A 22,851-nucleotide genomic window follows, 5' to 3' on the forward strand; every position below is an offset into this window, starting at 1 on the left:
ATATTTTCAAGAATCAAGAAGATTCCAATTGTTCATTGTCATGTGCACGGTAAGTAAACAATGTTTCCCTGTACAATGAAATTCATACTTTGCTGTCCACACTGGATGCCACAAAGAAAAATAAAACTAATTGGAAATAAAGACAAAAAATATATAATAAAGAAAACAAATGTATAATAACAATAATTATAATTATATATATATATATATATATATATATATATATATATATATATATATATATATTGTACTTAGTGTAAGCCTGAGATAAATAATATATGATGCTTATAGACACAGGACACACACACACACACACGCGCACACACACACACACACACACACACACACACACACACACACACACACACACACACACACACACACACACACACACACACACACACACACACACGTGGTTAAATATTTAACTACTTGCTGTATTGCTGACACCTACCTTCCTTCCAGTGACACATTATATCCCCACACAGACCAGTAGTAACTACCATATGACTGCTGCTAAAGGAGGAGATGACATACATTCCTGTGATTTAAATAATGAATGCCTTACAAAGACACTAGCACGTGTTATTTTTCAATTCATTGTTTTTAAATAAATGAAGAAGAAAAACCATTTGCCTGCCATTTATTTTGAAATGCATGGTAGTTAATTAATTTAAATTTTATTTTTATTTTCCTATTATTTGGTTTCCTCTCAAAAAAAAAAAAAAAAAAAAAAAAAAAAAGGAACCCGTTTGTTTCGGAGGTTTTGCTTCTAAAAGTATCCGGTGATCATTTTCCACAGGACGTTGCTGCTGTTGCCTCTACGCTGGAAGAAAGCGAGTGTGGACGGAACCATTCATAGTGCGGGGGGTTATTCAAGGCTTGCTCTTACAAAGAAGAAAAAAATACATCTTTTGTGATCATATTCAGTTAAATAAATGTATGTTTTTGCTATCGTGTGCCTCAAAGAGTGCTCAGTGATTCTGTATCGCCACATAAGGTTGGTTTAATCCACTTAATGGGAGAATAAAAACCCTCTTTTCAGAGATTTGGTTAAGCCGGATGGAAACCGAGCTGTGTGCCACATCTTCCACTGGAAGATAAAGCCGCTACACTGGGAGCTGCGGACAGAAACGGATAAATAACTCACTATAGTGAAGATTATACTTTTACTTTTCTTGTTTCACGTTTTATTCTGCTGAAAATTACCTAATTAGAGTTTACTTTCAAGGAAAAAAACAAAAAAAACCCGTGTTAGTCTAACGACGTAGTTTGTTTAGAAAAGAAAGTGGACTTCACGTGTTGTGTTTTTTAAACCAACAGCCACAAAGAGGCAGGTAAGTTTGCTCAAGTTCATTATGATGGATTTGTTTTATATTCCTTTTATAGTTCATTGTCTGCTGTGTGTTATTATTCCTCTCAGAGGGCTGTAATAAAAAAAAGGGGGCAACACCCATACAAAACTTAACTACACATCCATGTGCTTTACAGCTGTTCTACTTAATTTTTTCCAGCCAGCTAAAATACATTACAGTACTACAAACACAAATGCATTATTATTATTTTTTTTTAAAAACTGAAATAAAATAAATAAAAATACATTTTATATCTGTCAATAAAGTAAAAGTCTGCACATGCACAGAACTGCGTCATCAAACCTTCCTATTTGCAAACATTTATCAGACCACCACTATAATTATAATAAATAATCATAATAATAATAGTACTGGTGGGCGATGGAGAGGCTTTTTATAGAAATGTATGAAATAAATGATCTTTATTTCATACATTTGCATGGCAACTTCTAGAGTAGGAGGTGTATCCTCAAATCAAGCAAAGAAAAAAGCAATTTACACAAGAAATGTGTAAAAAAAAAAAAAGGTTTTACAATTGCATTACACTGTAGTAAAAGTGAATTAAACAATGATTCATCAGTGTGTGCACACCTGCAGCTAACATTGCACTGTGAGAATAGTCATCCTCAAAAGTTAACTTTGCCTTGCCACCTACAGTGTATTTATCTTAACCACCCACTTATGAAAAACACACTACTCCACACTCCACCACTCTTTCTTTGAATTGCATTTCACAGTTTTTTTTTGTTTTTTTTTTTTTTAAAAAACAAGCCACCTAATGCCAGCATGTGAGGAGGTGCCATGCGTCCAAAACTAAAATGAAAATCTGGTGAGTAGGCTTTTTTTTTTTTTTTTTTTTTTTCCAAGCCCAGACTACAAAACAAAAAGCAGCATGATCATTCTCCAATGGATCTCAGCATCTCTGTTACTGATGGAAAATGTGCAGGAAATCACTATTTCAAACCAGCTGCAAATCATCTCTCCGGTTTGTTCGTGCCCACAGAGCGAAATATGTTATTCTGTCTCTGGAGTCTCAATATATATATCTCCTGCCCCGACTGTGCCCCAGATTGATAGTTACACTGCCTCCTTCTCTGCCTCAGCACTGCGTACTATCCTGTTGCCTTGACTACTGGTGTGTCAGGGGACCTCATCCTGATCCGCTGCGTTATTTTCTTTGACATGAGTTCACAGAAACTGTCACGAATCTTGCTCTGAAAGTGAGAAGATAAACTAATTTAGTCTTCTTTTTTCTTTCCCCCCACCTCCCCATTTTTTTTTTTTTCCATTTTTCTTTAACTATGGTAACTCCTCACCCCACCTCATGAGATTGTGGTTAGCTTCCGTAAGTGATTTAGTGCAGCTTGGCTCATCCAGGCTTTTTCATCTTTAAAGCAAGAAAAGTGCTTTGATGGATTTCCTTTGATTAGGAAAAATCCTCCACACAAACATGATCCACGAACTACTTGATTTTGTTTGCAGTGCCTAATGAAGAAGATAATGGATGAATGAACCCAATCCGAGATGAAAGAGCACAAACTACGTCCAATCAGAAAGACCCGCTGGGGGAATAAAGAACGATGGTTGTCATTGTTGTCACATATTCTCACACAGGAAATGTGGGCAAACAGCAGTAAAACAAGTCTGAGGTTTAACAAGAACCCAGCAGTAGCCTTGAGAGAGGATTTATTGGTGGTGAAGGGGTGGGGCTTGTTTGAAACGGCCTAATTAGAGTCAAATAGGGGGGGAAAGATGAGGAGGGTGTTTGGGGCAGAGAACGGGGACAGTGATGGGGGCTGGGAATAAGGTTAGAGATGGTTACGGTGTAAATCAGTGCATTTGGAAACTAGATTTAGGATTTGCCTGTAGGAGGGACCAGAGCCGTTCAGAGACAGAGTAGCGACAACGGAAGTTTGAAATGCTTGACCGTCACGTGATTCATGTAAGACTCAATTTGTTCCCGGAAGTTATTGGCGGGCATTTCAAATCCATCAATTCCAAGTGACATAACTGGGATTTTCTGTACTTTGTCATCAATAACTGCATTGATTTACAATATTTATACAGTACACCATCATATATATGTTTATATACTATATATGTTTATAAAGTTCCAATTTTTTTTTTCTTAACCTAAATTTGTTTTAAAGATTAGTGTAAAACGGCCTACCTGCTTTTTTGATGTAGTTAAGGTCAACAATAATTAGGTTAAAAAAAAACGCATTGATATGTATTGCATACAGGATGTATTGCTTTGAATTTTCTTTATTGTTCTTAAACTTATATGTTATTAAGAGCAATCACATCCTAGTGTTTATTGACATACTAATAGCCATATAATATGCATACAACCAACTTCTATTTTGAAGGGGGGCGTTTAAAAGTTCATAATAGTTTATTTTCTTCCATTTCAGTAATACTATGGTAATTGAGGGCCTACAGTATGTAATCTTAATGATTTAATGTAATCTTTGACTTTCAGATATCTATATATTTCAGATACCCTTGAAAGTAGGGGTGTGTATTGCCTGGCATCTGGCGATACGATTCGTATCCCGATACATACGTCACGATACAATACGGAATATCCTGATTATAGTATAACAATAAGGCGATTATTACGATTTTTTTTTTAATATATATGACTTAAGAAACAACTAATCTGTAAATGTGTACACCTTCATGAGAACATTATGTATGAAATGTATTTTATTGGCATATTTTACACTCAAAACATTGGCTTTAACATGCCATGTGCCAACAACTTAAAATAAAAAAAATAACATACGATCTGCCTGTGGCTTTTAATCCAACTTTGACATTAGTGCAACATGGCTTTAGTGCAACTTAACTGAGGTATATGCCTAGAACAACAAATAAATGCCGAAAGTTAGTACTTTCATTTTAGATTTGATTGAAAACACAAGTTGGCCAACATGCCCTGGTTGCAGCACACTTCTTTGTGCAGTTACAATGTCTTCCACAGTGGAAAAGACTTTCCTAATTAAATAAAGGTAAAAAATAAATAAATAGAAATGAAAAAAAAAAAAAAAAAAAATTACATGGATGCATTTTGAATCGATCCGAGAATCGCGCAACATAATAATGCGATATATCGCCGAATCGATTTTTTTTAACACCCCTATTTAAAAGAGCTCTGGGACAGAGTAGGACAAAAGGACTATGACAGGTGACTATCAATGATCGTCAACTGATCAGAGGATCAGAGGAGGATTAGCATCAGCCGCACGATGCTGTTGTGTTGTCCAGGAAATACATTGTAAATACATTGAATTAAATCTTTCTGTTTACAATTTGTATGCAACCCTGCCCTTAATAACACTATATATACATGAATACATACTATTTACAAATTCAGAATAACTTAACTGTCTACTTTTTTTTTTGCAAAAGGCAGAAATATATCTTTGACTTGCGTGTGCAGAAATCTGAAAAGTTGAATCTGAAAAAAAAACCATTGAAAACATATTTGTTATGTTTATACATATAAAAAAATAAGACATTAGATTTTTACGATGCACTTATGCACCAAGATGAATTCATTAAATACATGTCTGTCAAAGTCAGAAACATGAATAACTTCCATGCTTGGTGTCCTTACATGTAGTCGCCGCCATGGTTTGCTGTGCTGCATGGGGATGCTCCAATCGCTCCGAAAAAGGAGTGAAAATGTATGGCTTCCCATCCGAACCAGAGAGGAGAAAGAAATGGTTAGCCAAAGTCAGCAGGAGCAATCTAAAAAACAATCAGGATTATTATAACAATAAAAAATCCTGTAAGGTAATCATAATCAAACACTTCATTTGCACTTTTTATTTCCTAAAATTACATTTAATTCATTTATTTAATTTACTACAGCAAAAATAAATCACGTTTTAAAAGTATTTTCTCTTTTGGATGAAATGGCATTAATAAAATTGAACCTTGTGGTTAAGGCTGTGTGTTGCTAACTTTATCCTGTAACGTTAGCATATTCTAGCCTCATCTGTTATCTGCTAATGATCCCTTAATCTGCTATTTTAGCGGGGTGTAATCCACTAACATGCCTTAATGCACATGTTAATGGGTTTAGATATGCTGATTATACGCTGTGTGTAGTAGAGATCAAGCAATGCTTAGAAACTGTCTACTTGAGACTACAAGAGCCCTATTTACAAAAGTATTAAAAAACTAATGGAAGACAAGAAAAAATGCTTTTGTTTAGAGGTTGGGATTTTCAATGGCCGATGCCGACACCGATTTAAAAAAAAAATTAGCCGATATCTAAATATCTAAAGCCGATTTTGGAAGCCGATATTTGAGGCCGATATACTTTTTTCTTTAAAGTACATTAATTATGAAAGACAATTGAAACAATCATATGATATAAAAAAATATATATATATATATATATATATATATATATATATATATATATATATATATATTAGAAATTAAGTTAAATAAACCAATAGAACTGTTAACATTTATTGAACTTTAATATACACGTACACAACCAAGTAAAACAAAAGTACATCACGGGTAAGTAGCAGTAAAGCACGACAACAATATACAATGTGCAAGTCGTCTGTTTAAACTAAATACCTGTTTGAGGTAGAACCACTCACTCCTTCCCTCTGTTCACAGCCACCACCATTATACCTAAGCTTCACACTTGTCACCAGACTGGTTTCATTACACAACACAATAAGTACAATATGCACAACTTCAACTTCACATCTCACTCTCAGTTTAAAATAATCAACTCTTCCCCACCCTTTGCATTTCTTACCTTGAGTCTCTCCTCCCTGTTCCCTTCCCCTCACTTAGGTGTAACACCGCCCTCTCTTTTTATATCCTCCTTATAATAAAGTGTTCTTGCCCTTCCTTAGGGAGGACTGGTGATGGTCAAAAAAAAAAAAAAATTATTTTTTTTTTTTGGCTGATGGCCGATCTTGAAAAAAGTTCATACATCAGCCGACCGATATATCGGTTGACCTCTACTTTTATTTTGAAAATGGGATGTTTGACGTTTAGCTTGAAGTCAGTTCTGGCATGATTTTACGTTCTGCTCGCAATGCACCATGGGGTGGTTAAGTATGAAAAATGTTCCCATATAGTATACATCTGGGTATTTCTCACATACTCAATCTTTTAATACTGTCTAATGTGAATGCACTACATACTCATTTTGATGTCAGACTTAGTATAGCATAGTACTTAGTAAAAAAATAAATTCGAGTTTCGATTCGATTTTCAATTTTTTTTTTCTATGCACTTAAAAATGTCTGCAGACATCAGATATAATGTCAAAAGTGCAACTTTATTGCTGTGATTGTCCTCAAGAGTTGAAATACATAGAACAATGCCAAAATAAAAAGTAAATGACGCTCTGTCATTCCACAACCGCAACTTCACAGTAGCTTAAATATTCTGATTTAGAAATCAGATAACAACATATTTTATAACATGTAACATTACAATTGAAAAAAATAATAAACTCTTCCCTCAGCATCTCAGCATAGTGCGATTACACATGCCTGTGGCACACATATAGCCAATGATAAACACATGTAAACAAGGACGGAACGCAAAAAAGTCCGAAAAAACTGTGGTCGGGACAAAAATCAATATATCAATATATATAAAAAATATTTTTATACTCAAATTTGCAAAATAAAAATTGTTTTCATCTACAAATTTGATAAATCAATTAAATTGATTTTTTTGCCCAGCCCTAGCATGAGTAATACGTATGACATTTCGAGCAGAGCCATAGCTAAGCTTTTCCCTATTTTGTCTATTGCAAACCTTCCTGTACTGGTAGTCAACAGCATTCACAAGCAGCAGTTTAGATACAGCTTCAAATCAAACCTTTCTTACATAAAAACAAAACAAAAAACAGCCCCCACACTAAACTGAGAACATTTTAATCAAAGATGCCTTTCGCATATTTAAGCGCTCATCACAATCCACTAAAGGCTTTTGCAACCCACAGACTTACATAACTTTGTTTGTGTTGTTTTAAACTAATGACCTCTCAGTAAGAGAACTCACTGATTCTTTCCCCACAAATGTCAAGTCTTTTATAGCAGTATTGACTTTTTTAATTCAGCCTGTTAGCTCTAATGAAACATCCAGGCAGTGCTTTTAATTCCAGCAGCCAGAAACTATCAAGGTTTAATGTGGCTTTGTGTGTGTGTGTGTGTGTGGTAATAAATCGCAACTCCCCCATTTATGCCTGTTCCTGCTCAGCCTGCACACTGAGCTGTCCTGGAAAAGTACATGTGACCCTCTTCCTCATCCTCATCCTGTTTTGTGTCAGAGTGGAAGGACCAGTGTATGCTGAAGCCTAAAGGGCATGTGTGTGATCTGTGCTGTATCCCAGTCAGAGCTCTGCATGAAGTGATAAAAAAAAACACAGGGTCGGATGTTGTTTTGTTTATTACTGCTTTACCTTATTTTATAAAACGTTGGTCAAACACGTGACTCTTTGTCTGCAAGACGTAAGCACATTATTCCTTCTTTTAAAAAGCTCTGTTTTAATAATTATCTCTTAATCAGACAGTGTAGGCCTCATAGATCAATAAATCGAAGATCATTTGAAAAAGAAAGTTTGTTTGGATCTCCAGTGTTTACGGAAATTTTCGAAAAACCTTCACAAATTGCATTGTGGGATGTGAAGTCCTGTAGATAGATACATATAGGTGTTTTTACTTCATTTTTACTGTGATTTCTTGGTTGCCAAACAAGAAGTACAGTGATTCTCTTGACACCATATTTGTTCTAGTTTGCTCCCAGTATTCCCAGTGATTTCACCTCATTCCCCATGACATTCCATCTTAGCCGGATTCTGATCTGCAATTGTTTTGCCACAACTTTCAGTCTGTGAAAACACCAGAAACGTGCTGGAAAGTCACTTTTGCATTTGATTTTTGGGAAAACAAGAGAAATCTCACTTCTTTGCATCCATCTGCGAGAAATTGTCCGACAATGTCAATAAAGTGTTTACAGTAGAGATTAAAACAAACTTTTAAGCAATAAATGATCATCTACAGCAGGTTTAATCTACTATTCAGGCGATATTGCAGCTCCTAAAACCTCCTGCTAGGGCTGGGGGCGAAATCGAACAAAACTCATATCTCAATATTTTTTCTCAAAAAAGCAATATACTATATAAATCTCGCCATTTTTATTTCAAATGAAGTCTGACCAAAAAGACAATTCTGGGTTAAATTTGATGATCTCAATGCCACACAGGCATGTTTACTGACAAACAGCTGCACACTATGTGCCACTTTAGTGTTTTTCTCCTGTAAGGGACAGCACGTGTGAGTGAGTTCTTTAGTGTGGCTTCTTTAGGAGATGGTCTGGGGTAGGATGCACTCAGCAATCCATCAAACTGTGCTTTTTGTGCTGTTCTTAGAATTAATGAAAGCAGCGACTCCTAAAACAAGTTTTTTTTAAAACAAAACAAGCAATAAAAATTATATATGTATCAATATTGTCATTTTTTTATGTCCTCAAATTAGAAAAATTGATATATCTTGAATCTTGATATATCACTCAGCTCTATACCTCATGTCTTTACAGTATGGATGTTCAGCTATTAATCTACACTCTTATTGTTCAGTTCTTTTGTCATAGGCTCTTTTTTTTCCAAACTTGCCGACTGACTTTGATTCATGACGCTGCAGGAAATTACACCTATCTAAAAAAAAATTATACGGAGCAAAGATGTCCGTGTTCAAAAAAGAGACTCATTTGTTCTTTGTGTGATGAAATGGTTCTGTTGCCGGCGAGGCCGAGGCGAGGGATCTCAGCGTGTAAAGGAAAAGGGGAACATGGTGGCATAATGTGGCACTCTCTTTTTCCTGATTTGATCAAAGGTAGAGCAGAGGAGTGTAGGTGCTATTCAGAATAATTATTATGTAACTGAACAGCTCACAGGGCATTGCTGGAAATAGTTCTTTCTTGGATGTGTCATAGTTTTTCCATTCTTTCTTCTTACCCCCTCTCGTTGCAGATTCTGTCCCTCCCACTCACTCCTTTTAGATACATCTAAAGGAGCCATTTAAGCCTCAGCATGGCATTAAGAAATGCTCTCTAAAGATAATATCGTCATCACTTGTCAATGGCTTGATAAATAAGAATTTAAAAATACTTGTGCACCCGGTTTTTACCTTGTTTGGAAAAGCAAAATTTGTCCCCATGTTGAAAAATCACAATGAGCAAACACGCAAAGATGCTGAATATCCTGCTGTTTGTGTTTGACTGCAGCCTCAGTGAGGACCAGCTGCTTGGACTTTAATATTGCCATCATATTCTAAATCCCATATATCATTTATTCTGATTTCATTTTTAATATTGCACTTCCAAAGAGGTTATTCAATCACAGGAGGTTAGCGATCCTGCCAGCCTAAATTAAAAGGATGCTATTCTGCAGAGTCATCAATTACAACTTAAAAAACTCATTTCAAAGGTTTCATAATGGGGTTTGTGCTCTCTGTGTCTGTCATTAATACATTTGGAAACACCACAGCTTCAGATTTACTACAACGCCCGAATCATTAGTGGAGCGTTTCACATAGAGGTTATTTTGAGTGACTTCAACGTAGGGCTGGGCGGTATGCCGGTTCATATAGAATACGGGTATATGAATTTTTAATATACCGCCGTATTTGATTACACAACTTTCGGAACGCTGTGCCGCGTTTCAGACCGGACCCTTATCAACGTTGCACTTTGCGGTGTAAATCGTACGTGTAAATGGATAAGAAAGACACAACTGAAAGCTCTGAAGCTGCATGTGAGCATGTGCCTGTGTGCGCATGCCTCTGCTACAGGAGAACAACACTCACGGACACGGAGGCACGGTTAGCATAGCGTGTCGGCAGTTCGGCAGTAATACACCAAAAAAAGAGAGCAAAGGATTGCAATTTGTAATTCCTATAACGCGTAAATAAGTCCTGGTAGATCTGCAAATAAAACACTACCTTATTCACCGTAAGAAAACACCACACCACTAAGTATGCAGCATTTAAAGCTAAAAATCAAGCTAATGCTAAAGCTAAGCTAGCGCGTTAAAGAGCCATTGGGCTGCTGTGGTAAACTTGTATTACTACTAAGGTGGAATTATTCTACAATATTCACTCATCATGACAGTAAAATAGACCATCCTAAGTCAATCTCCTGCAGTAATTCCTCTATCAACCAGTAGAAAATGCTGTAAACACCTGTTTATGCACGAAAAAAACAAATAAATAAATACCATCATATACATTTTTGGTCATACCGCCCAGCCCTACTTCAATAGATGTTCAGCTTGTGTTTTGGACACTATCCCAACTTTAATCAATGCCTTCATAGAGATACACTGTTATTGGTGACAGGTAGTACAGTATATACAGTCCTTTAAGCACATGTTTCTCTCGCCATCCTTTTAGTCTTAAGTGCTCATTTTTCTGGAACATTGAACAACATTAAAGTTGTTATAAAACATGCTTATGAACACTAAATAAAGGCTTCTTACTGCTTAATACGTTTCACAGGGCTGTGTTTCAGGACTTACACCAATACCTCCACAATAAAAGCTGGCACAACAGGCTGTGGCTAAATATTTATGCATATGATAAACAAGATGTTTTTTTTTTTTTTTTTTTTTGTTTTTTTGAGATCACAATCTCTCTAACATATATTATCCCATCATCTCTTCAACAGAGTTTAAAGCCATGTTTTAAAGGTTTTATTCTAAAGCTAAAATTAGACTAAACATTTAGCTATAGCCTAATAACTTAGCTAAAATTTCTGTTGTCTGTCGTGAGTAGCGGCTGGTACAAGGTGATTGATCATCATGTTCCTCTATTCACTGGGTTCCTGTGGGATTTCTAAAGATATTTTTCATAAATGAAAATAAAATCCGTCAAGCACCAAGTACTCTTATGTACACCGTAGACGTCCGCGTTGCCATGAGTCTGACGATACGATATACGATTCACAATTTGCATATCACGATACAATATATCCTGATATATCTCGATACTAAACAATACGATCTACGTCACGATATATCTACAACATGGTATGAAATATAATTTATTTCATTGTTTTAAACTAGTAAATGGTAACTAGCTGTAATTCAAGTAATGTCAAAAACAAGTGGTATGTTTATTAAACTGTCAAATTCACATTTTTGTAAAAAGTTTAACTTTTGCTTCTACAACAGTTTCTGATTCTGTTAAGTACTTAAATAATTTATTTATTTTTAAAGTAACCACATACATTTATAAAAGTGCCCAGTATGTTTTACAAAATAAAATCAATGTTTAAGCTAAAATGCAATGAGGAGTGAGGTAGTTTAACAAGGTCTGATGTGGTTCGCTGACACCAAGTGACCAGGCGTTTACATGCTATGCATACATTAGTGCAATTAAATTTTATGTATTTTTTGTTAAAAAAAAACATGATGAAAAATTGATTTGGACATTTTTTGGATCGATACGATAATCGCGCAGGAAAATATCATGATATATTGTTGAAATAATTGTTTTCTTACACCCTTAGTACATACATTCTGCTGCCTTTCTGCTTAGTTTGTCATGTACCTGTTCTCTATTATGTGCTATTCTCATCCTACTCTTCTATCAATCAAGGCTGATAGAGGCTTTTGTTTTGAAAAAGATATTTCCTTCTCATTTGTTGTTGTTTTTTTTCCCCTTATGGAAGTAATGATGTGTTTGGAGATGACTGAGTGTGATTGTACTAAAAGAAGAATTCATTTAACCACGCACCGTGCATAAAAATTGAATTTCTCCTCTGATGGAGGGGAATATTGTTGGCGTTGGAGTCTTTTCCATCCGGTCCTTCTCATTGACAACAGTCACTATCGGGCTGACCTTTTACAAAGTGGGTTTATTGAGCATTACAATGCCCCGGGATACTTGTTCCTCCACCATGCAGTGAATGCTCGATAAATTATCACTACACCAAAGCGTTAATGCTGTATCCACGGAGACCGGCCCAACTATCAACGTAGCCTACACAAACACTGTGATAGTATCCAGATGAATTTGTAATGAATTAAATTAGTATATTTTCTGTGTATGGATAATTCAATTTATCCATTTCCTCTTTTTTGTCCTTCCTAAGAAAGCATTTTGCGTCTCTAATATATATGGTAAAATGTTTTCCCTGGGAGCTATGAATCTTTTATGTTATACACATGAGGTTATTAATGAGGTTTGTTGGTTCCCTGCAGGAGGAGAGGAAGCTGAGCCATCGTCAGCGCACAGAGCTAAAGCACAGGGAGTGGGGAGACGTGTGGAAAGCCCAGTTCATTCACGTCATGGGGAAACAAAACAGCAAGCTGCGGCCAGAGGTGCTCAACGACCTGAAAGAAAACACAGAGTTCACCGACCAGGAGCTGCAGGAGTGGTACCGAGGTTTCCTCAAGGACTGCCCCACGGGCCACCTGACCGTGGAGGAGTTCAAGAAGATCTACGCCAACTTCTTCCCCTACGGAGACGCCTCCAAGTTCGCTGAGCACGTTTTTCGCACGTTCGACACCAACGGTGACGCCACCATCGACTTCAGGGAGTTCATCATCGCGCTGAGTGTGACGTCCCGTGGTGGCCTGGAGCAGAAGCTGCGCTGGGCGTTTAGCATGTACGACCTGGATGGAAACGGCTACATCAGCCGGGCTGAGATGCTGGAAATAGTTCAGGTGAGAACAATGATTGCTTTGCACATTCATATTTAGAATAACATCATTAGCTCATCTTTAGGTTACATCTTTTAGAGCACAATCTTAAAAAACTAGGCACCCCTACTGTAGCAAACCTCCCCATATGAAGACTTTACTGATGAAATATTAAGTTTGAAAGCAGTAAACCTTTCATTCACTGTGTAATGATGTATCTTTTGTAAAAATGATGAATGTAAATTGCTCAAATACACTAAACTATGAGCTGAAATATGCAAAAACAGAGCATAAGCTAAATGTCAAGCTCTTACATCGCTGTATACAATCTTAAACATGTGTACCAGTTTGGACAAATGTCAATAAAACCCAAACAAAAGCACAACTCTGCATAAACTATTTAACCGGAAGCTAACTCCGACTGATAGTTAAAAAAAAAAAAAATGGCGATAAGCACCAAAATAAAACACTTTAGACCTTGTTAGCAAACAGAAATGTACCTGGGGTTTTTTTTACACCTACTGTGTTAAGGAAATAGTATTCTTGTTAAAACTAAATGGACAATTTATTAAAAAACAGCTTGTGTCTGCATAAGGGGTTTATTTTATTAAACGGTGCTATAGCAGAAACAGCAGGAGGTCAATTATACATTTTGTTGTTTGGATACTATTGTAATAGCCAATTAATTATACATTTTAGTGTCCTGTTGTAAGCATAAGTAGGGATGCACAATATTATATTTTTTTACAACTTTTCTCCAATGTGGCCAATAACCCCCCCTTTATTTACAGAGTTCATCTAGTTTCTGTAGTGGAATTAACATAAATAATTACTCCACAGTCTTCATCAAGTTGGCCCGCTGGCAAACGCAGACATAAGACAAAGACAAAAATTATGTAAGTAATCATTCCTCGTGCAAAATAAGAAAAACACTTCAGCTTACATTATGTAAAACATGTCAAATTTATTCATGACAATTGTTTTTCATCAAAACATTTCAGATACTTGCAGACCCTCCTACTTAAAACAGCTACTACCTCCTTCCCTACGTCAATCAGTGTTTTTAAACCTTGAGGTCATGACCCCATGTGGGGTCGCTGAAAATAAAATGGGATTGGCTAAAATGTCGAGTAATTGATAAAGAAAAATGCAAATTAAAACACAATTTAATTTTTTAAGTCATTATTATAAGTATTATTGTAGTATTTATTATAATTTACTACTATCTCAAACAATTGTATTCTATACGTTGACCTAGTTAAAATCAAATGCAGTATTAAAATATCTGACCTGGCGCATCTTGTCACTACTCTATATTTGTAACACAGTATAACAAACGTGATCAAAAACTAATTATACGAGGGTTAAAAATCAACCCGTTTGGAAATGGTAAATCTACGTACATGATGTCTATGGGTTGATCGAGGAAAGGCTTAAGTCTGATACTGAATTTTAAAGCCAATATCGGCTGATATGAAAAGTGGTGATAAAATTGTGGTATATACTTAAATGACCAAACAAATCATGCAGCTTTATACTTCCTCTATTTTTGCAGGCAGAATGAATCCTTTAGTAAGTGTTTTACAGTGAAAACACTGAAATTTAAAACGATAAAAAACACAATCATCAAAGCAGCTCTATTGGCTCTGGAAAGCCTGTTTAAAAAAGGAAGTCTTTAGCTGCTTTTTAAAAGTCTACACAGAGTCAATGGAGCGCAAGGACAGAGGAAGTTAATTCCAGAGACGGGGCGCAACGGGTTTAAAAGACCCGTCTCCTCGAGTTTTGTGACAGGTTCGAGGAACCATTAGCAAGTTTCAGACTCCGAGCTGAAGTGTAGGGCCGGATCAGATCGCTGATATAATCTGGGGCCCGTCCATGAAGCGCCCTGAAAGTTAAAGTTCACTGTAAAGGCAACAGGGAGCCAATGGAGAGACGTCAGAACAGGAGTAACATGGTCTCTCCTTTTGGAGCTGCAGAGTTTTGAACATACAGTACTGTGTAGACAGGTCAGCTTCTTCTTATTTAGGAAGGTGAACAGGTTGTTACAATAGCCCAACCGCAATGACACAAAAGCATGAATAATATTCTCCAGCTGTTTTTGTGAGACCTTCTGTCTCAGCTTGGCGACATTACGCAGTTGAAAGAAACAGTTGTTTAATTACTGTCTCGAATGCTGCACTAGAGACATGTCGCCATCAAAGAAAACTCTTGAGGTTTCGCAAATTGGTTTTGACTGACACGCTCAGGTCTCCCAGGTGTTGCTTAATACCAGGGATGACACAGTCAGGGGCGACAATGAGTGTCTCAGCCACTGCTTTACATGGGACAGGCAGTCCATTGAAGAGGGAAGTTTGTGGACTTAGGAGGTTTTAAACAAGCAGTACAGTTGCATGTCATCTGTGAACAGGTGATAAAACACATCACTGAACCTCTGATTTATCTGTCCAAGAGGGAGATGGTACAATAGAAACAAAAGTGGCCCTAGGACTGAGCCCTGCGGAACGCCCCAGGATAGTTCAGCTCACCTCGACATGATGTGATTGACTGACATACTGACGCTCCTACCTGTCAGGTATGAGGTAAACCATACTCTAGTACAGGACCTGACATTCCCACCAGATCCCGCAGCCGATTTACCGTTATGCAGTGGTCAACCCTGTCGTAGTCCGTCTTTAAAAACAGTGGTTGTTTTTATGTTTGCCCTCGTGCACAGGTCACTGTTGTTTTGACATTTTCACCTCTCATCATGGATGCTGACTGCCCTTTCTCTGTTCCTTATCGCTGCGCTGCCTGCAGAGCTGTGTCAATACTAGCTAGTCTGCTGTGGATAGAAAAGAATGCAAGAAAAAAGGACCACCATTCAGCGTCAATAATTGTGCTGCTTTGAAAAAACACCTCAGCTGATTCGGACCAGGACCGTCATTCACTGTGAAAGGGTACGGCTTAGAAAGAAAGACGTTTTTATGTGCAGCTGAGGAAAATAGGGAACAACAGGACATTAGGTTATCAATACATCAAGCTTACATGGCAGAGAGCACGTCAGAGTCCTCCAGTAAGCCCTTCATTCATCTTTTAAAGCAGCCATAGTGTTTATCTTTCTCATTATATGAGACAGGTTAGGGCTTGAAAAGGTGGACAGGACATGGCAGCGCTAACACATAGCACTTAAGCAGAAGGGAGAACATGCAATTTGGACAAGACATCTCAACCAATTTATCAGGGCTGGCACGATATGCTATTGTCCTGATTCATATTTAGCGCAATACTTGGGTACCGATTCGCAAAATACTACGATTCTACAAATATGTCGATTCGATAACAGCGATTATTGTAATTTTTTAGTTCCGTATTTTGTATATGCAAAAACCAAAATTGAATCATACACTTTTAGAAACAATATGAGTAATAGAAGAAAAAAGCACACCCAAGTCAGACATTTATTTACACTACAATATATGTAGGGTTAACCTATGATGATATTATGCTGACATGGTTAAACTGATAAAATACAAAAAAAAGAAAAAATTCTTGGGAGGAATATTAACTTTTAATATTGCCGTCACACATCAAAAAATGCGATATTTTTCACCCCACCCTAACAATTTATCGTACCTGCAGGAACTGCATTAAAATTAAGGCCAAACTAAATATATTTTCAAAGTATTGTTGAAAGAATCAAATAAAAAGTTAAAACAGATTGAAGGACATGAGACTCCGTGTCCTAACCTAAACTGAACTATAAGGTCACAACATTAAAATGCGGTTTTTCAACCTTTGGGTCGTGACCCCAAATGTCTAGTAATAATAAAATTTAAAAAAATACTGATCAAAATTAAATGTTTATATTTATAGGATTTTTTTTAATGTATGTATTAAATGTGTGTTTTTTTTTTTTAATTATTATTATTATTATTATTATTTTGCATAGTTAAAAAACAATACATAATTCAAGGATTTTTATTAATCATTATGTGCATGAACATGTACATCACAAAATAAAGAGTAAAAGAACAATAGTATTTAAAAATAAAAAATTAAAAAAACAGTATTGTGCAATTTAATATATACAATATATATATACACACATTCGTTTTTGTGTATATATACATATATACATATATATAGTGCAGGTAGGGGCAGAAAGCTAAAAGGGCTTAAATAATTATGTATGTATGTGTACATATACATATATTTACATTATTATATAATTACATATATATATATCTGTATAATTATTATCTTCAAATCAAAACATCATACATTCTCTAACTGTATTCTATACTTTTATTTTCTCAAATATAAATCTAGTTCAAATAAAAAGCAGTATGAAAAAATCTGAGCTGGTGCATATTGTCACTTTGTGTTTGTGGCACACTATAACAAACATGATCAAAAAACGAATTTCAGAGAAAGAAAGTCTCTGGGATCACCCAGAAATGTGTGATAATAAAAAGGGGGTCGCAACAAGAAAAAGGTCAGGAACCACTGCATTAAACAGAAGAAAAAGAATAAAACATGGCTACCAGCAAAACCAGCCCAAGCTTTATCCACTCAATCCCACCTCCCATTGGGTGTAAGTTGGGATACACCCTAGACAAGACTCGTCTGTCACATGACCATCACATAGTAACAGACACCCATTCACTCACATACTTCTATATGCATTTAAAAAAAGTGCGTGTTTTTCTTTAAATGACCCAGCAAAGACAAACAAACTAAAACGTCACAACTCCAGCACATTCATGTCCCCAATCCCAAACGAACATGACTTCCATGGTAATTAGTAAAAAAGAGAACAAGTGTAATCTCTCCCCACCAGTGTCCGTGTGTGTGTGTGTGTGCCAGGCCTTTTATCCTCCTCCTCTCTACTCGAGCACCGTCTCCAATCAGATATGCTCCTCCACCAGACTGAGTGAAGGACTCATAAACCTGAAAGCATCGCAAACCTCAGGTGGCACATCAAAAACATCAGCCCAACGCATGATGAGTCACGATTGCAGTGGCAAATTGGAAAAAGAGAAAAAGCAAACAAAGACCTCAGACATGGAACATCAAACCAATTACCAGAGCACAGCTGTGTGTTCAAACCTACATGTTCTCAATGGTCAAAGGTCGCTAGAAAGTGAGCAAACAAGTCCAAGGACGAGTGTCACTGCCAACCTCACCTGTGCAAAGTTCATGTTTACAAAGCAAAAACAAAAAAAAAAAGAAAAGAAATGTGAATTAAGGACGAGCCTGTGTACTGTTTCTGAAATTCACATTTGAAATGTAATAATATGTGCACACAGGTGAATGAGGAGACACAACATCTGACTCTGCCTGTGTTGGAAATCACATACTAACCTACTACTCATACTAAGTCTGACATCAAAATGAGTATGTAGTGTGTTCACATTATATAGTATGGAAAGATTGAGTACGCGAGAAATACCCGGATGTATACTATACTATACTCCACTATACTCCACTATGCTATGCTATGCTATGCTATGCTATGCTGTACTGTACTATACTATACTATACTATACTATACTATACTATACTATACTATACTATACTATACTATACTATACTATACTATACTATACTCCGCTACGCTACGCTACGCTACGCTACGCTACGCTACGCTACACTACACTACACTACACTACACTACACTACACTATACTATACTATACTATACTATACTATACTATACTATACTATACTATACTATACTATACTATACTACACTACACTACACTACACTACACTACACTACACTACACTACACTACACTATACTATACTATACCCCATACTATACTACACTACACTACACTCTACTATACTATACTATACTATACTATACTATACTATACTATACTATACTATACTATACTATACTATACTCTATACTACACACTATACTATACTACGCTACACTACACTACAGTATACTATACTATACTATACCCCATACTATACTACACTACACTCTACTATACTACACTCTACTATACTATACTATACTATACTATACTATACTATACTATACTATACTATACTCTATACTACACACTATACTATACTACGCTACACTACACTACACTACACTCTACTATACTATACTATACTACACTCTATACTACACTCTATACTACACACTATACTATACTACACTACACTACACTATACTATACTATACTATACCCCATACTATACTACACTACACTACACTACACTCTACTATACTACACTCTACTATACTATACTATACTATACTATACTATACTATACTATACTATACTACGCTACACTACACTCTATACTACACTCTATACTATACTATACTACGCTACACTACACTATACTATACTATACTATACTATACTATACTATACTATACTATACTATCAATCAATCAATCAATCTTTATTTGTATAGCGCCAAATCATAACCAATGGTATCTCAAGGCACTTTACAGTAGAGCAGTCTTAAGGACGGACTCTTCATTTTATGGATACACACATATGCATATATACGTATATACACATACATATGTATCCCACACCCAACATGAATTCATCATGGCGGCAAGGAAAACCTTCTGTTAAGCAGCAGGAACCTTGTGTGGATCCCATTCCTATGATGAACAGCCATCCACGTTATGCTGTGTTGGGTGTGTGCAGAGAAAAGGGTGGAGACAGAGCCGCTGAGTCTCTGTAACTCCACACTGAGGATCCCACGGACCTGCAAGACAAAAGCCAACTACTACTATACTATACTATACCCCATACTATACCATACTATACTATACTATACTATACTATACTATACTATACTATACTATACTATACTATACTATACTATACTATACATTAGCAAACTTTTCACTGTCCCGTACCCCTTCAGACAATTAACTTGAAGTCATGTACCCCCTACTCCTGCATTTGCATTTGAAGTGACGATGCGGATGCTGGCCCGCGTCACACTGCATTAGCTTATCATTGGCATTAGCTAGCATTAGCATTATCTAGCATTAGCCTAGCAATAGCATTAACCTAGCATTGTCATTAACATTATCATAACAATAGCGTTAACCTAGCATTAGCATTAGTCTAGCATTATTATTGGCCGTACTAGTATTAGCTTTAACCTAGCATTATCGTTAGCCTAGAAATAGCATTAACCTAGCATTAGCTGAGCAATAACAACAACCTAGCATTAGCATTCACCTAACATTAGCTTTAACCCAGTATTAGCCTGACATTAGCATTAGCCTTGCAAGGCTAACACAAGAAGAAGGTTACCTTTTATTAGGTTATTAATTTCAAGCTCAGCAATTGTGATTCATTGTAATTGAAATTTAGTAATTGAGAATGTAATTTACTATCTGGGGATAAAAAAGTTAGGGAAAAAATTCTGGTCACTGTAATCCTAATGGATTTGTAACTGAAAAATGTAATTTACCCCAACCCTCATCATACTAATAGTATACAGTAGACTCATTGAGTGTATAGTACGTTAGGATGGGATTTACTGTATGTGGAAAATAGCTTTAGCAGTTTAGTGTAATAAATACATGATTCTCCTCCAAATAAACGTGCACATCACAGCCCTCATTATCCCCTGCTCTGCTACAGGCCATTTACAAGATGGTGTCATCAGTGATGAAGATGCCCGAGGACGAGTCGACACCAGAAAAAAGGACAGACAAGATCTTCAGACAAATGGACATCGACAATGACGGTGAGTCTGCAATGTGTGTGTCACCATCTACGGTCGCTGTGATTAGAGAACGGACTCGTGACGCCTTCATGAAACCTCATTTGGTTTCGTGACGATGATTTATTGTAGATTTTTAATGAGTTTGTTCACCTTCGGAAAACTGAAGTCACAATATGAGTGAATGAAGGAAGATTCATTTGTCACTTAGTCCCAGTGTGAAGAACCAAGCTAATGGTTGTAGATATTAGTTGGAAATGATGAGGCGTAATAGGAAAGAAAGAGACATTGAGATCAGATGTAATAATTCCTCCTCCTCACACACACACACACACACACACACACTACGCAACACAAAACTTTGAAGAGCATCAAGAAGTCAAAAAGTTCAGTAGAAATATGGAGGAAGAATTAAATTTATAAACAACAGGAAGGATGACGACTCACTAAACCAGAGACTTTTATAATATAATAATGATTGGATTTATATAGTGCTTTTGTCAAGGAGACTCAAAGCGCTTCACAGAAACCATTAGTCATTCACACCAGTGACATGCCGTGAGCACTAGGGTTGGGTAGGCAGGGCGTTGCAAATCGAGAACACCAATGTCGACACCAATGACAATTTCATATGTCTCTGCTGGCAAGTGTTAATTCAGTTCAATTCAACTTTATTTGTTTAGTGCAATTTACAACAAAGCAACCTCAATGCGCTAATCAAAATCTAAAATTCATAATAAGAAAGAAAAAACCCCAACAACATCCACATGAACAAGCATTTATCCATCTAACAAAATCAAGATCGCAAAAACACCATAAAAAAACAAACAATTATTCAATATAGCCTCCATACTCTTCCAACAAGATATATCTCATGACACGGCAGCGCATCCGTTGTTTGTGTTGGAAACACAGAAACACGGAGAAAATGACAACAACAACTCGGAACAGCCTCAGTGAGGAGCATCCACAAAGCCAATCCTTCCTTTCAGTGTAGAAAATACGAACAATGTTCTGACCTTACCTTTGCTAAAGGTCTGGTAGCTCAGCGTAGAGAGCTGCCTTTTTACGTAAATGGTTTGCATCTTGGGGAACTGACTGTGCATGCGCAAACACATAAAAACACGCTATGGGAACAGAGGCAGAGGAGCAATGTTGAAAACAATGTGCGCAAATGTTACGCAAGTTGACAACATATACGGCATATGTCCATAAATTTCAGCCAAATCTCAGGCTTCGGTTATCCCGTGCGAATGTGCCACATAAAAAGCACATGTTGGGGGGTCATTTATTTATTACATGGAGTCCCCAGATAATACTTATGGGGCTTACAAGAGCAATTTCAATACTTTTACATGAGTACTGACGACTAGTACTTTTGCCACCGCTGCCTCTGGGAACAGCATGTGACACTCTGCATTAAACTCATCCCATTCGTTCAATTACAGCTGAATATTCTGACACCTGCTGATTGGTTGATGTGTTTGTGCTTCATTCTGTTTAGCAGGAACGATGGTGATTTTCTGTCTCCAGGAACATTGTGTGCAGCTTTCTTTTGTTTTTTTTAAATCACACGTGGTGTTGACAGCAGCTGTCTGACATGTTTGCTTTGCTCTTTACTCTGCAGGTCGGTTGTCATTGGAGGAGTTCATCAAAGGTGCAAAGAGCGACCCGTCCATCGTCAGACTGCTGCAGTCGGATCAAGGAAACGCCCGTCAGTTCTGAGGACGGAATCATTAACATCCATCCACGCTGTTATCATTCCTCCTCTGACGTTTCACTCCATGTCTGAATGTTTACAGCATCTTTTTGGCTCCTGTGCGGACTATCAAGTGCTTTTCAGTTGAGCTTTTTTTGTTTCTAATGCTTTAAGAAGCCGTTTTTACCCCCATTTTCTTTACGTTAAAGTGCCATATGTATTTATATTGACTGGAGTATACGCTGATAAGTATTATGACTATGTTACACAACAAGGAAACTAATTAAAGAAGTATCATTTCATTCAATGCATACTGTTTGAATTAAAGCTCTAGCTGGTATTGCATGCTTCTGATGATACGTGATATCGTGATGTTTGTGGATAAAAAAAAAA

At 36.6% G+C, this 22,851-nt stretch overlaps 1 protein-coding gene across 2 annotated transcripts; it reads left to right on the top strand.

Moving 5' to 3' along the window:
- Positions 1-1,069: 1,069 nt before the first annotated feature.
- Positions 1,070-22,842, top strand: hpcal1 (hippocalcin-like 1). Of its 2 annotated transcripts, none has more exons than XM_028439436.1 (4): positions 1,070-1,333; positions 12,613-13,077; positions 20,678-20,783; positions 22,387-22,842. In XM_028439436.1, exons 2-4 carry the CDS (start codon positions 12,700-12,702, stop codon positions 22,482-22,484), a joined length of 582 nt encoding a protein of 193 aa, XP_028295237.1. In that variant the 5' UTR covers positions 1,070-1,333; positions 12,613-12,699; the 3' UTR covers positions 22,485-22,842. The 2 variants fall into 2 exon arrangements, with proteins under 2 accessions (XP_028295237.1, XP_028295236.1); XM_028439435.1 differs by having other exon boundaries at positions 1,070-1,337; positions 22,387-22,840.
- Positions 22,843-22,851: the final 9 nt, after the last annotated feature.

The sequence above is a fragment of the Gouania willdenowi genome, chromosome 24 (genome assembly GCF_900634775.1).
Source record: "Gouania willdenowi chromosome 24, fGouWil2.1, whole genome shotgun sequence".
In the NCBI taxonomy this organism is placed as follows: domain Eukaryota; kingdom Metazoa; phylum Chordata; class Actinopteri; order Blenniiformes; family Gobiesocidae; genus Gouania; species Gouania willdenowi.